Here is a 15,982-nt window from a genome sequence, read left to right as displayed (position 1 = left end):
ACGCTAACAAGTGATTTTAAGTTTAAATTATATTATAAGTTTGAAATGCAGAAGTAACTTACATAATATCACCCTCCTGTAAGTTAAGATCACAGCTAGGGTTTATGATAACGTAAGACAAACTGTTTCGTTTCTCACTAACGTCATCGTAATCGATACCAGTGAGGTTCAAAGACTCCATCCTCGACCTCACCAGATTAGCTATCTCAGCTCTTTCGATTTGTTGTGCATGATTATCTCGAGCCTCATCAGCTAGACTCGTTGAATACTGTAAATGAAATGAAATAATTAATATAAATAATGTGTCATGTTTCCAATTTTGGTTACTTGTAATGTGGCATAAAATTACGGCTGTCAACAATAATGTGTGCGTTATATATAATATTATAATGCAAATTGAATAAATCGTTATGTACAGCAGTACGACATTGTACAGATTATTGTTGGTGCCTGTGCTATAAGACAAACATGCATGCTTAGTAATTGATTTGCACGCTTTATGAGTGAAACGATACGCTGAATTTCGAGAAACTCTACCATCAAAGAATTTAATGCAATTACATTTTCTTACGTATGTTAGTATTTGATATTATGGACTCAAATTGCGCTGCAGTGATATTCTAAGTGACTACTCATATTGTACATACACTAAGGTATTATGTATGACCGTACTAAAGACTAACCCATGTTGCACTAAAACTGCGCGATAAGTTTAAATAGAAAAGTAAGTAGTGTACAGACGTGACAAAATGCATATTACTGCTGTTTAGGCTAGGAATATTAAAAGAATTCACGTAGGTAAAAAAAATGCAAATTACACATAAAACTTTATGTAAGCAAATTTTGGATAGGTTCAAGTAAAAATTTTAAACTGTATTCTTAATAAGGTACTACTTAAACTTTTCCTATCCCTAATTTGTTATTATACTTTATATTTTAACGTCTTATTCACTGTGGCCATAACTTAACCGACCGTGAAAAGTGGTGTTTTTACTGTATCGTAGCGCTAGTTTGCTGGCGTTATCTCTAGCTCACTGGTACCTACATAATACCTCGGTGTTCATTATATAAAGTGTACAAAGGCTAGGCTAGATTTATCTGGGTTAAGCTATCTGGATAAGTAATGTTTTACATGAATGCTCATTTGTGATTCAATTCCAAGCCACTACTTGTTAATAACAATGTATTTTTAATGATTTCCTTTACCGTCAATTAGAGCTGAGTACCAATTTACCAAACATTCGAATTAAGTTTTTTTTTATAAGGTTATATTATAGTCTTATTACTCAAAATATATATTATATTTTTTGCAACAATTTATTGTAATTAAACGCCTGCATTTGCACTAAAGTATTTAAAAAATGTTCCTTGACAAAGTTCTAAATTTAAGCTTGAGTATTTAGTATTAATGTTTTTCAGACATTTCACCCGAACTGCAGCCAAAGAAGGTTTCATACTCAAAATAAAACTTTACATATTTGGGCTCAGGAGATATCCTAATATGTTTTGCAAATATTATTAATCTCAGTCAAGCTTCACGAAACATATTTTATGTGGACATTGAACTTACTAGACAGAGTCCTTTCACATAGATGAGTTGTTTTACACTACCTAGTCGACAACTGTTCTCAACACTGTTTTAAATCGTTTTAAGATGGACAAGTGAATAAACACCTTTTCAACATACAATAATGCAATAACATGTTGTAAATAAACATATTTCCATCATACAATAACATGTTATAAAAATTATCCTCGTACGGTTTGAACCGTCTCTCTTCATGTAGGAGAAAACAATAGGACGCAGTAGACGGAATTTATTATTATAGAGCATGTTTATTAATTAAATTTTCCACCGGTCTAAACATCTTGCTAATTTCTGATAAATACCTGATTTAAAATATTTTGATAATAAATATCTTTCAACAACCAAGCGCCTTAATATGACGAACCTAACATATAAATAATATTATGATCAGGTATAGTGATGTTGTTTCTGGTTGTGGTGGTTTTGATAATACTGAAAAGCATGACTTGTACAGTCTACAATCCAGATATTGTTCTAATGCCTAGACATGATGATACATTCTAAGCATCAATGATACTTATGCTCTGGGACTCCACTATGAGATCAGTCTTTGTTTATATTATCGCTCCTAATGAATGCACTATGTCAGAACCACGAAGTATGCCCGTAAGTTTTATTTACTGAATATTTGGTGGCCACCACAGTCACCGCGTACTAAAAAGTCCATGTGAAAGGCCTCTGGTAGTGACCTTACCGCCGGCGTACGATCTCCGTAGCAGCCGCTGAGGCAGCTAGCCGCCTCCCGGCGCCCGCAGGCCGAGAATCCTTCGCCTTCGCCCTCCTCCTGCTGCAACTGTCGTGTCACAGTTTTCCAATACTTTTCCTATCATAACTTAATGACATCGACCTCAATTTCGATACTATATTAAGCATTAATCTGGCTCAAACAGCTTGTATCAATATAACCCTTTGCAATTTTGACTTTATTGTGTTTTATATCATGGGTGTGCTTTGCAAATGAATCTACTCGTGTTGTATCAAGCTTTGTTATCGTGAATAGTGATGTTTTCTTATGGAACTACTCTTTTTAATAGTATTCATGCATTAAGCAAAAGCTGTTGCGCTATTTTTGTGTAAGTTTGTTGTTAATAATATATTGTCACTGCTATGGGACTTAAGCGAAGGTCCGAGGTCTTAATGCTCAAGATTCATCCATGCAGTGGCTTTGGTATTCTGTATGTTCTTATACTATGTTACTTTAATTATTAATTCTATTCTATCGTAACATATTTAAACCACGGTGTAGTTAAGACTTTGTTCGTTTGTATTTCAATCTTCTAATAGGTACTCTATAGTGTATCATGCAAACACAAACTACATAATTAACATAAAGGCGGGATTGCGATCATCGAGTTCAATAGCGATAGAGAGTAGTTATGGTGGACTCAGGTGTTAGGTATGTTGCCATCTGTTCGACACTGGTCATTTGTCCCTGTTGTTTTGTGTCCGCGCAAAAGCATAAATTAGTTTACCTAACTCTTCTGGCCGTAGCAGTTTGCATATAAATTATAAAATTAAAGCACGTGTAATCCAAGATAAAATCAAGTTTCGCGTGAGACATAGAAAGTTATAAGTAAAAATTCAAAAATTGCTACTAATTACAGACACTCCACAAGTGTTAGGCTCAATATGTATATGTAAACAGGTTACAATAATGGAAAAAGTGTAGCATTGACGCGAGAAAAAGACAAAAATAAGGAAAAAAAATATACCCGAAATACAGTCCATAGACTCGGACTACTTGGATGCAAGTTTGTGATGTACTATCATAATTTGGAATTCAGAAGGTTTGAAATGGTGTGTAATGGTTCAATAGCGTTCAGGCGTAAACTGCAGTAAAGGACTGTATTTAAGGAGATAAATATTTGAGAGTAGGAGTTAACCGACTCACCGATGCACGCGATGGTCGCATTCTCGCGAGGCGTGACCAAAACCATTTTGATGGGGTCCTTGGCGACATACTCACGTGGTGAGATGCGTCGGCTAAAGTCGTATCCTGAGTGCGATAAATCCCGATAGGAATTTCGCACGTAGTTGAACACAACTTTTGATACAATCGACCATACGTACGAATCCACATGTCTTCTTTTGATATTTTCATCTGTTAGAAGTCCAAATTGAATATAAACAGCCTGTTTATGTACTACAAATAATATCACACACATCATAAATATATTGTTTAATCGCTGTCAATCTCGCGCGTGGAATGAACAATGATAGTATGTGTCATGAATATGGACTGAAGATGAGAATGATGATGTTGTTATGAAGACCCGAGCTTTTTCGCAAGCACATTGTATAATTGCACAGCCATTATCAATATTACATACAAACACTTACTGATGTAAGAAATCCAGATCCCGGCGCTTGATCGACTCCCAGCAACAGTCGAACAAAAGTAATAACATAATCTTTAACGAACGCTTGGTATAACAGTGTGTCCAGCATAGACGCTGAGAAAACTGAACCTGCTGCAAATGGCAGCCGAAACATATATGAAATATGTGAGCCGCGTTCCTTCTCTCTCTGCAACAATAAAACAAAATACTGTGAGATACGTGAAAAATCGTCTTACTTCAGTATGTAATTTATATTAATAAAATGATTCACGTATACCTTTTCCATTTTAGATAAATGAAGTGCGTATTTGTCGTGCGCACGGAATTGCATGAACCGCATGTTTGATGATTGTGATAGTTCAGTTATTGATTTAATAGACGGAAAAAATCTGAAAAAATACATTAATTATTTGTTAAACAGTTATGGAAATGCAAATAATTATAATTTTGTTTAGGTAACATATTCGCTAGGCTACTAGAGATATGCATTATTTTTCGCGATGATTATAAAATGGCATGCAACGTTCGCTATGGCTATTATCAACTTTGTAAATATAATTGAACTATTACTTGAACATCGTTTGTACAGCAACGATAGTATTGCAATCGGCCAAACTATCTTCTTCAGCAGAGTTTGACAATTCTTTGTTGACTACAACAACATTTTCGGCCAAAGTAATACCAGCTCGCAGCAGATCATCTAGGCTGAAAAGCGGGAAAGTGATATCGCTTACTTATATTTTCTATATATAATAATATTTTTTAAACGGTCGTAACATTTATTGTCAATACTTACCAGTCAATGCTTCCTTTCATCCAGTAAACTAACGGGAAGTATGATATAGCATCAAGGAATGCTATGTCTGGCCGACGCTCCAGAAGCAAGATAATCGGATTGAGCGAAGTTTTAGATCTGAAGTGTGCACGCAGCGGTATTATAAAGTTATAAATTCCGTTGGAGGCGTAATCAGCGGCCAAAATAATAGTTTTATTTTGCCATTGATATTCCTTTGCATTCCTGTAGGCACAATGCTCACAAACTTGAGCCAGCTGTAGACAGCATAGTGGCTTTTTCTCTTTTAGTAAATAACAGAGAGTAGGGCTCACTCCGATAAAAGGTGATACTGGCGGAAATCCTTTTACGATCCTGAAAAATCTCCAATGGTTGAATTATTTGTCATACTTCTACAATACTCGATATATGTGATGTAAGTAAATAATTTACATCGTCTGTTCGTCAATTAGAAAAGGCGAAGCGAAGCTTTTAGATTAAAAAGATTTTTAATAATTGAAAAATGACTGAAAAATATTTATTAAAATACCTGTCATACTTACAAAGATAGCTAAAGAGACATCACATTCATCTATTTAAAAAAAATATATGAGACAAACATAAACGTGAATAATTCTATAGTTAGTGTGTAAAACAGTCTAACAATAAACATCAAGTTCACGAATTTAACATGCTCAAAGGCGATCAAGGGATTGTGCATTAATGGAAATTTACTCTCTGTCCCCTAACTGAGGGAAAAGGGTTTAAAACTAGTTTCGTTACCTTAATGTATAAGAATACTAATAAAACATTAATATCACCCACCTCCGAGCAGGATCGATCTACTGACCTCGAGACCTAATATTATATTTCGTGTTTTCCACAGATGCTCTTTAACAAAACTAGATCTTATTTTCTCGATAGGTACTTATGCAATCGTTATTGAACACTACTAAATCAAATAACTAATATTGTTATCATTTCATTGCAAATGTTAGATTGTTATGTTACTTATAGGTAGATAGTAAGGCACTTTTGGTGTTTTGTTTTAGGGTTTGATAAATTCGAAATAAACTAGCCAACTGTTGTAACAGGAATTGATATACTTAATGTTTAATATCATAACATTTTCGAGAAAGATTCGTCTTTCTTCTTTAGAAGAATTATAAAATGAATATCTAGAAGGGGATAAAAAGCGCGTTGTCCAATAAATACAACAACAGAAAAGTAGTTGGCGTTGTCCTCTAGAATGAAGCACGTGGTCGGGCCACGCGGTCATAGAGTAGTATTAGTAGTTGATGAAATGTTCCTCCACTAGCTTCAGTATTAGAGTACTTAACGTAGCTTACCTCGTGAAATCGTTTCGCCAGGCGCTGTGTGCGACCTCGCTGCCTGCCAACGATGAGAAGCTGCTGGTGGTGACGTCATCACTGAAGGCAGGGGTACGGGCCGTGCGGTTGGGTTTTATGCTCAAGGGTTTATACAGATACACAATGCACACAATTGCAACAAGAAAAATGTATAAAGTATCTGTATTAAAAAGATAGTTGTCACTAGTTAGGGCTTAAATTATTTGTAGCGGAAGATGTTTATATGGTGCAGCTTTTATATTAAACACATACTTAGATGATTCAATTGAGTGCACATGATCTACGAATATCGAAAAACATTCCAAATATCATATTGTTTCTCGTTTGTATCATCTAATAGTTATTATGATAACATATTAAGTGAAACAAATAGCGGTAAAGCAACTAAAAATAATTCAGCTGAACATTTAATATGGTACTATGACGTACGTACTGTGCGTTATTCATGCAGCTTGTGTGATCCTGGTCTGCTATCTACAGGAGTGAATGTATACGCTAAAACAGTGAAAACAAAACCGCACTGTCGTTTAACAGCTTGCAAGTAACGGGACAATCTGTCAACGACTTATCAACAAAATAAACACAACTTGTATGGATCTCTTAGTGAGTTAAAGGAGGCAAAAGAGGAAGACTTGACGTTATTAAATTTATAAAAATAAATAAAAAACGACTATAAGAATAAAATTGCTGATTCAAAATTACGGGTCACGGAGACCTTTTTATCTGAGAAACCTTTGAAAAAATGCGTGCGTGTGGATGCATTTGAAGCTTTTTTGATCTATATAAACTTACGCGATTTTTTCTGATGGAGATCTCCAAGGAACATCATCTTCTAACTCATCCTCGCTCTCATCTACTTCGGCCTCGTCATCTGGGTTATCAGGCGCAAAATTTAAACTGCTCGTCACCATATCTGGGACGGGGAGGATTGACGGCCGTCTGCTTCCTAAATTGTAATAATGTATATTAAACAACTGTAAATTAATTAGCTGCTCATAGCAAATAAAAGTACTAAAACATTACCTCTACGATAATTCAAGGCATCGGGACTCAAAAAGTTATTGTCAGGTTTGGGCAGAAGTAAATGGCTATCCGTGGCGCTGTCGGTACCCGGAGAGTCTTTCAAGCAGGTTCTAGAATCTGATGCTGATGTTCCCTCGCCATATTTTGCTGTCCAAACGTATTAACATTGTTGAGTAACAATATACCTTTGTTATTTTTTAGCTCTTAAAGAAAAATATTTTGTGGCTCTTTCTTTTATTTGGGGTCAGAATTTTCAACATTGTAATAAAGTTATTTTAAAATACTGGAATAATTATTATCAAATTCTGCGTGTTCATAATTATTATGCAAATTCTATGAAACTGTTAACATATAACACCAAAGAACCGAATATTTCAGTGCACTAAATGCGATATTGCTTACCTTAAAATTTATAAATATGAATTAAATCAGGTGATAACATTTATCTAGTGTATAAGGAAAATAAATAAAGCAAATTTACTTTTGGTAATTACTTGATATGCAATATTAAATGCCAAACTCAGATTTCATCCACACTCTTAAATTGGAGTAACTAAGAAAGGCAATGTTTTCATACAAACAAGTCATGCACGAAACTGGAGTTTTTAATGATTTAGAACCCAAGAACTATTTATCATATCTGAAATCTATTCTTATATGACCCTACTCAACATGAAGCACACCCAAGCCACGAATTGATAAAATTGGAATTTTACCTCAACTATAAATAACGTGAATAAAAGCCCTGACAACAAGGAAAGTGACAAGCTCTAATATTACTTTAGTCTCGCTAATTAAATAAATAATTTAGATTTTCCTTGCGATCTGGGTCCTTTATTTATAATAATGTGTGAGTGAGTTGCTATTTGCCTTCAACGAGGTTTATTATAAAGTATTGTATCAAAGGCATACAGCAATAAGCAAAACTCGAAACGAAAGTAGGCCGATTGCATGACGCCTGTAAATACAAGGTTCTATGTAGGGGCCTATGCATTCGGTGTACTTTCCGCTTTTACCAACTGTGACACTCACAGCCAGTGACAGTAAAATTAGCGGATGATACAGTATTAGCTTGGTTGATGCGTGATGGCGATGCTTTTGGTGTGGAACTCGCGGGAGCTTGGAGAATCACTTGTGGAAGTTCGTATTGAGCCACGTTACTACCGTCTGGTTTGTTCTGCCGGCCAGAGCCCTCCTCTGCGTCACCTGGTTTCTTCTCATTAGAAAGCAGACTACATGCTGTTTGGTCTTTTGGAATTGTTGGTTTTTGTTCTGATTGTTTCTCTGATACAACAAATGCAGAATTTTCTTCTTTTGTAATGCTCATGTAATAGCAAGTATCACTGCTTTTCATTATATGTCGAGGCCCTGGATTTAAAAGTATTGTTTCCTCGTAAAATTCAGGCAACTCGGCTGGACGCACTCCCACTAAGGCTACACCGTACCTTCACAAAAATCAACATTTAAACACAGTTCAAAATATCTTTTAACATTACATTTCAATCATAAACAAAAATCATACTTTCTGTGTGAATGAAAACTGGCGTATGTAAAACTTTTCCCCTCGTATTCTCCAAAGAATCGACTGTCACCTAGAACGATATGGTATATTTCGTTACCGGAGCATTTACCATATAGTCGATGCCATTCTTCAGGCGACTGTTGGCCCTCCCTAATGATAATAAAACATGTTTGTTAGTGAGCCATAACGTAGTGTAATTTATTATATACGTTAATTAAAAACTACTTACTGTCCTCGACTCGTGTGAAGCAGGAGAGTTACCAGAGTGGAGGCTCCTGGGCATGTACAGTTATTTGCCAGCAGAGCATATTTAAATTCATCTTCACAGACGACGAATTCGGCAAATTTCACATGCAATTTATTTTCTGGTCGAAATATCTGTACGTATTGCGGCACTGAAGGTGCAAAGTCTTTGACAGCCCAAGACCTATGGAAAAGATGCCTTTAATATATTTGTTCACACTTTAAAATGTTGATTTAGTTATTGTATGACATTTCCTTTAATTTGTCTCTAGCGTCTTATTTAATTATTATTCTTAATGTAGTAATCATCGGTCATTTGATTCTAAACTAAGCAGAGCTTGTACTATGCTAACCAAATACCTGATAAACATACTTATATTCTTCTAAATACATACTTATCGATACATTAACATCCAGGCTCAGAACAAATACTCGTGCTCATCACACAAAGATTTGTCCCGGGTGGGATTCGAACCCACCACACGCGGCGCTCCGGTTATTGCGGCGTGGTGACCGCTTAAACCACTGCGCCAAACGTGCAGTTTAATTTAATGTGTACGTAATGTTCATGTAAAGGATTGTAATTATTTATTTAGCGTTTATTCGTACCTCAATATAGTGTGTTCATCAGCAGCTGTTTTATCTGCGTAGTTTCGTGCTGCTAGAATAAAACATGCTTCGGCTTCATTCATTCGAGCTCTTATTAGGTCTGTGTCCTTCAAACATGATCCTTGAATATAGATAACTCTTTGGGCCCATATTGGTACCTAGAATAATAATTAAATATATTACCCATAGAAGTATATTATAAGGAGCCAAAAACTATATAACACTTTTTCTTTCTAAGGTTGCGCGAGTACATAATTTTTTATTTTCGTAACTGCATTCGTTGCAGGTTTAAAATATTTTATCTGATACCTATTAACTACCTATTAAATAATTTTCATTAAACATGGATTACTCGGTCCTAATTTAAGGTTACTTAAACAAAAAAATCTTTATTTAATCTAGACTTCATGCGTTCCTTATCATGCGTTATTCATAAACAAAAAATAAAACCAGCTCCTAACCTGCAGTATCATTCTCATAGTCGTATCGAGTTCCATTGGTGAAAGTAATACTACGTAGTAATCCTGAAGTAAAGGGTGCGCATAAAATTCATTTAGAAAATCCATGATGGTGTCAGCGTGTAGAGTCGTGGAGCACACTACAACATGCTTTTCTGACTGTGCTCTGTGTGATGAATATGAACCACCTAGTTTTTGCCTTTCCATCCACGTGAATGCGAGTTGTTCAAACTGAAATGTAAATGTCATATTAAATTAAATTGACTTTAGTTTTTGTGTTGTGTATCGTATGTCGGTGTCGATGTACTCAATGTTAATCAATTCCCCATTTATTAGCCCTGTTATGACACTTAAGAATTCTATATAGTAGTTAAATCTGTGTGAGACATGCACGTGTGAGTTGTGGTCGCTGTTTAAAGATATGTCGTGTATTTGTTATATTTACCTGAGTGGGTAGAACAACAAGCGCCACTCCTATCATTATTACCATGAACAGTTGTGACGGCCAAATGTCCGGGACAAAGTCTCCGTAGCCCACAGTTGAGAAAGTCACCACTACGAAGTAAGTCGCTTGGAACAAGTTCAGATGGCGGTGTCCGGCACGTTGGAAGTGTTGTATTCCACAAACACTGGAAATTTACAATTAACCACGTTAACTTTGTTCTCCATGAGTATAATACAGATCGCTACACAAACTTATCTATACTAATATTATAAAGCTAAAGAGTTTGTTTGTTTGTTTGAACGCGATAGTCTCAGGAACCACTGGTCCGACTTGAAAAATTCTTTCAGTGTTAGATAGTCCATTTATCGAGTAAGGCTATAGACTATATATCATCACACTGCGGTAGCAATAAAAAATGTTACAAAAACAGAGAAAATTTTGACCCATTCTCTCTTATGTGACTCAAGCGAAGTTGCGCGGGTCAGCTAGTAATTCTATATTCCTAACAAGCGCACATTTATTACGCAGGGTGGTTAGTTTCACGGGAAAGGCGGAAACTGACCGGATATAATATGTACGTGCTACGTTAGACGGTTCAAACTTTGAGTGGACATCACACAGTCTGGAGAGAGAGAGAGAGGTGGAAATGATTGGTTTCGACTATCATAATATTTTACCGTTAGACGAGGTACTGTGTTTTAATACCTTTTACAAGTATTTTTATTTCTTTTATTTTTGCTTTTACTAATTAATTTCAAACAAGGAAAAGCATGTCTTTCCAGACAAATTTTAAACATAATTTTCAGACCAAATAACTGACTTTGATAAGCATTTACGTAAAAAAAATATTGAGTTTATACAAGGTAAGGCATCACGGTAAACCTTTGCTAAAAGAATTTTAGTTAGAGAGTAGTATATGTACGTACCTCGTGAAAACCAGACATAGCAGAGTGACACACAGTATCATCAGTTGTTGCGACAGCGCGGACTGAGACTTCTGCATCGCTCTATGAAGATCATTCTGAAAATATAAATAGGTACAACTTAACAATTTGATATCCAGTCCATAACAACGTTTTTTTTTTAAATAAACCTTTTTGATAAAAGGGTTACGAGTCATATTATTGCCACACAATCATTGGTCTATTTATTTTAAAATTTAAAGTATTAAAATTTGAAATATTTTGCGGACTAAATTTAAAAAAAATAAGAATCAATTTATAATTGATAGATTTATTTATTTCCTTAGCTTTTCCTTTCTCTATTATCCGTTAACAACTTTATTTAGTGATTTTGATGTTTAAATCTAAAATAAATGGCTGTTTACAGTGACGTCTACACTCTACAAAAACCGCCATACATACATAATATATAAACGTGACATTAGCACACCTGTCATGAATACTTCAACATAATCTATTCGCGGTACTGTTTGGATATTCTCTTTAGCAAAAATGGAAAGTATACATAATGTAGAATCATGTAAGAATTGCGACAAAAAGCAAAATTTTTAATCAAAAGGGAATATTATCCATCTAGCTTTCATTGATTCGTCTATCAGATGAGCCTACTCACTGCTGTGTATTTTAATAATCCTCGTTTTCTTTACCCATTTCCTCCGAAGCAAAGCTTATCTCTTTTATTCATGAATTTCTCTGATATTTCCGGATGCCCTATCTGCCTATACATAAACAATTACAAGAATTCAAATTATTTGTTGTTCATCAAATGTTGTCTGCAATATTGTGGCATATCGCGTTGATCTATCATTCTATCTCGATATTCCGTATAATGTTGGGTTGTATGAAACATAAAACCTTTTAGCGATAATATTCAGTCGGTATGTTAACCACAATGATGCACATTGTATGTGGCTTTGATGTCATATTTATCTACATATGTCATCACAGGGTTTTCAATGTTGCCCAATAATGCCTAATATAAACCAAAACGAATGCTTCGTCATTGTTTTTAAAATGATTGAGCGCGATGTCATATCTCCCTATACAATCGTAAATTAATGACAATAAACAATGAATACACTAATTAATAACATTTAATAGGAAATACAAGTCTATCTCATGTTCTCGCTCTGGGAGAGAGGCAGGTTAAGTGGTGGCTGTGATTAAAATTGTCCTATCGATTGAACTTCAATGGGTTTTCGTTTATCCTAATTTCACCGGTTGGCGCCGCGGGCAAAAGCTATTAGTAAATACCAGTAAGTATAATGGATATGCCATAAAACCTTTTACTTCTGTTCTTTAAATAAATATACGGTTACAAAATGAGCTGCGACAAGCCGATGTTTTGCAAAACACACCATAATATAGGTATAATGCCATGTAGGCGTAATACTACATCGTACAATAATAATTACTGTTTTCTACAATAAATCTTGTTGTCATCCGTACTGGCTAAAGTGACTAAAGCAACTCTGGTAAAATTAAATATTATGTAGAGACCAACAAAATTAAATATTCCACTTGTAATAAACTGGCCATCACACTTTTCTTCCTCATTTACGGATATTTTTAAATCACTACCAGTTTTCACGTAAGTATTACGGGTGTGGTTATTCCGAAAAAAAATACTATCGAAATTTCATATCAATAAAGAAATTATGTTAACAACTAGAAACTGAAATTGAGTAGAAAGTTGTTTCAGGACCGGGCTGAACATAGAGTAAATCAAATGTGTTTACTTACAAACATGTTCTCGAGGGACCTCTTTGCCAGCCAACAGTTCAGGAACACGGGTATAAAAAGATTTCTTAACGGTGGAAACGGCAACTGAAAACGATAAAAAAGATTATTTCTCGTCTCGCCCTGTAACTTCTACGATCATCTGACTATTGTATTTTATACTGAACTTCAAAATTTTATTATTGGATAACATTTTCGAGTGTAAGTATAATTATTGTTGAATTGATGTTTAACTCTATATTCCTTTCAGAATGATATAAATTTAAAAAAGCAAATGTCTGATAAGTATTAATTATAATGATAGACTATCCATATGTTGCAATTATTATTGTATTTCTTTAGCCCAATAACATATCGCAGATAAAATGTCCCGTAAAATAATAGTTTTAATGACGCACACAATTATTCTATATTGTGAGTTGTTACAAAACTTTCATAACAACCGCCACGTAATCGCCACTAGACGATTAGTTAGTCAAAAATATTTAGACGTTTATTCCGCCCCAGTCATTTGAGTCATATTATATTAATGAATCAGACAGTTACAAGAAACACCTCATTATTATACTCAGTAGGACTACTTACCGTTAATGCAAAAGGTATTGTGTTCACCATTTCTAAGACAAAGTGAAAAGATAAAACTTGTTGCCAAATGTTGCCCTGAAAATATAACAGCAGTTGTAGAATAAATTGTTTAATGTTATAGTAAGTAATTTCATTTAAGGCATTCTTTGAACAAGTATGTAGGTGTTAAACTACGTAATATTAACTAAGTATTTTTAAGAAGCCGTCATTTACATTGTTTAATTATAAACGCTACTGTTTAATTACATGCCTGTAGCGTAACACTAAAAACCGGACAACTACAAACATAATTAATTAAAGGGACTATTTTATCAATTCACTTTACCTTATAACCTAAATAAGCGAGAAGTATGGCTTCAGTGAACGATATCATAGCTAATATGACTTGCACAACCCACAAATACAGAGGTCTATTGACCCATATTATTCCGTCCCAATTAATTATGGGATGATCCTGAAATTCCTCTTCCGTCAAGTTAGCCGAATATTCGAATTCAGTCTTATTCCCTGGCTTACAGCCGTAACTGAAACAATTAAGTAATAATTAAAACACTTAAGGGAAATGCTCAGGAGTTCTTGACGAAAAGTCGTACCTACTATATAAGTGTGCACTCTAGCCTACACATGTGACAAATACCACAAAAACTCCCACACATACTCAGGATATAAACCCTAGCTCAATTTTAAGTATCAATCCTACCACCAAAACCCCCTCGCCTTCTTCTAAGTAAATAACTCCACAAGAACCTGCGTGTCTGTTATTTTGATTAATTAGAATACCTAGTTACAGAAACATTTACTAATTAAAGGCATAACAAAGTATTTCGAACCAGAAATAGCTAACAGATACAACAGCAAAGACATTGATATGCACCAAACAAAATTAGCGATGCAAACATTGACCTATATACGTCAAGTGAGTTATATTTTATGAATGAATATTTACATTTTTACAATACAATTTCGAACAATAGTTTTCAAACAATACTGGCGAAATTTAATACTTCGATCCATAAATCCTATACAAGAAATGATATATTAATGAAAACCTTCAATTGCAGATAATCTTGATACTCTAACACTTCGTTAAATATGAAAGATACGTGGGCTTTATAAAGAAGATTGATTTCTTTTTCACCCCGAGTGTGATTTCAAACTCGTTCTATTTCAGACAAGGCTGCCAGTTCCGTCAATTTTTTATAAAGTTGGTAGAAGCCACTTTGACTTTTAAATATTTGAAGAGTTAAGTGATCTTTTTCTTCGAATCACAGGTTTATTTGAAGAATAAAAAAGACTTTCCGATCGTTTTTTCTAAAAACAAACATTTAACACAACCTGTACGTCGTAAACGGTAAAATTGTAAGAAAATAAAGTGAGAATAAGTAAGAGCACAGGAAAAAGAACACAATTGTGTACTCCACCATCCGTTCAATAAGATGTCGTAAAGTAAGTGCTTAGTAATAATGCAGTAAATGTTCCTTGAGCTACGGTTTCTATTGAAATGTCATTGCATAAAAGATAAGGTAAATGTCGAAAGAGAATAAAGCTTCATTATTTTCGCAAGCGCAACTCTCATTTAGATAGTTTAGATTAGAAGATACTTCATTCTTTTTTTAGACACTCAGAAGTATAAGCTCCACAAAGTGCTACACTATCAGTCAGATTTGAGATAAATTAATTGCTGCTAGAACATACAATTATATCAGTGGAGATAGAATCATCACTTCAGTGACGCGCAGAATATGTCGAAGCTTGGGCGTTAACTGAGTCTCTTTGATTAACGTGCTACGGTTAAATTCAGAAATGTAAGATAATGACATAACATTGCGTACTCAAAGCACTTAAAGTCAAAACCTTAATTCTCATTTTGAATAGAAAAAAACAAGAGAAGTGATTCAATCAAATTGACCGATTGTGAAAATTAGAATATGATTTAATAACTCATTTCGGTTTAGAACCTAATGGAATAAAAGTGTAAAATAACGAAGCTTTATTTGAAATTTGAGGAAAAAATTAACAAGTATGTTAACATTATGTACTCTAATGACGATACTTACCAGGAAGCGGAAATGGGATCTCCATCAGCACAAACTCTGCATATATATAATACGCACGTCAAAAGTTTGAAAAATAAGTTCGCTATTCTAATGCGTAAACCTGAAATAAATATAAAGATAAAACTCAGAGACGTCCTTGTGCATTAGAATTATCATTGAGCTCAATGTGCACGTTTAAGTGCAAATTACTATCTATGTATTATTCTGTATTCCGATAAATCAATTTAACCATGACATGGTTCGTCAAGGCGTTTCTTTGTTGCTGGTAG

The 15,982-nt window shown here is 34.5% G+C and overlaps 1 protein-coding gene across 10 annotated transcripts in view; it reads right to left on the bottom strand.

Moving 5' to 3' along the window:
• The window catches only part of SLO2 (slowpoke 2), a 56,720-nt gene that overhangs the window by 1,271 nt on the left and 39,467 nt on the right, over positions 1-15,982 (bottom strand). For 2 of the 10 annotated variants that reach the window (XM_076134732.1, XM_076134736.1), the window contains 20 exons: positions 15,714-15,813; positions 13,982-14,180; positions 13,657-13,731; positions 13,075-13,158; positions 11,296-11,390; positions 10,370-10,553; positions 9,928-10,155; positions 9,467-9,624; positions 8,844-9,041; positions 8,615-8,764; positions 8,125-8,537; positions 7,093-7,239; positions 6,862-7,015; positions 6,049-6,129; positions 4,724-5,074; positions 4,498-4,632; positions 4,205-4,316; positions 3,929-4,135; positions 3,555-3,689; positions 63-268 (listed from right to left, as the gene is read on the bottom strand). In XM_076134732.1, the coding sequence (XP_075990847.1) occupies positions 63-268; positions 3,555-3,689; positions 3,929-4,135; positions 4,205-4,316; positions 4,498-4,632; positions 4,724-5,074; positions 6,049-6,129; positions 6,862-7,015; positions 7,093-7,239; positions 8,125-8,537; positions 8,615-8,764; positions 8,844-9,041; positions 9,467-9,624; positions 9,928-10,155; positions 10,370-10,553; positions 11,296-11,390; positions 13,075-13,158; positions 13,657-13,731; positions 13,982-14,180; positions 15,714-15,813 (3,412 nt within the window). Of the gene's footprint in view, positions 1-62; positions 269-2,282; positions 2,382-3,479; positions 3,690-3,928; positions 4,136-4,204; positions 4,317-4,497; positions 4,633-4,723; positions 5,075-6,048; positions 6,130-6,861; positions 7,016-7,092; positions 7,240-8,124; positions 8,538-8,614; positions 8,765-8,843; positions 9,042-9,466; positions 9,625-9,927; positions 10,156-10,369; positions 10,554-11,295; positions 11,391-13,074; positions 13,159-13,656; positions 13,732-13,981; positions 14,181-15,713; positions 15,814-15,982 lie in introns of all 10 variants that reach the window. The other 8 variants (XM_076134727.1, XM_076134730.1, XM_076134728.1 and 5 more) reach the window with 8 other exon arrangements.

The sequence above is a fragment of the Anticarsia gemmatalis genome, chromosome Z, assembly GCF_050436995.1.
Source record: "Anticarsia gemmatalis isolate Benzon Research Colony breed Stoneville strain chromosome Z, ilAntGemm2 primary, whole genome shotgun sequence".
NCBI lineage: Eukaryota > Metazoa > Arthropoda > Insecta > Lepidoptera > Erebidae > Anticarsia > Anticarsia gemmatalis.
This window is presented reverse-complemented; position numbering and strand designations above follow the sequence as displayed.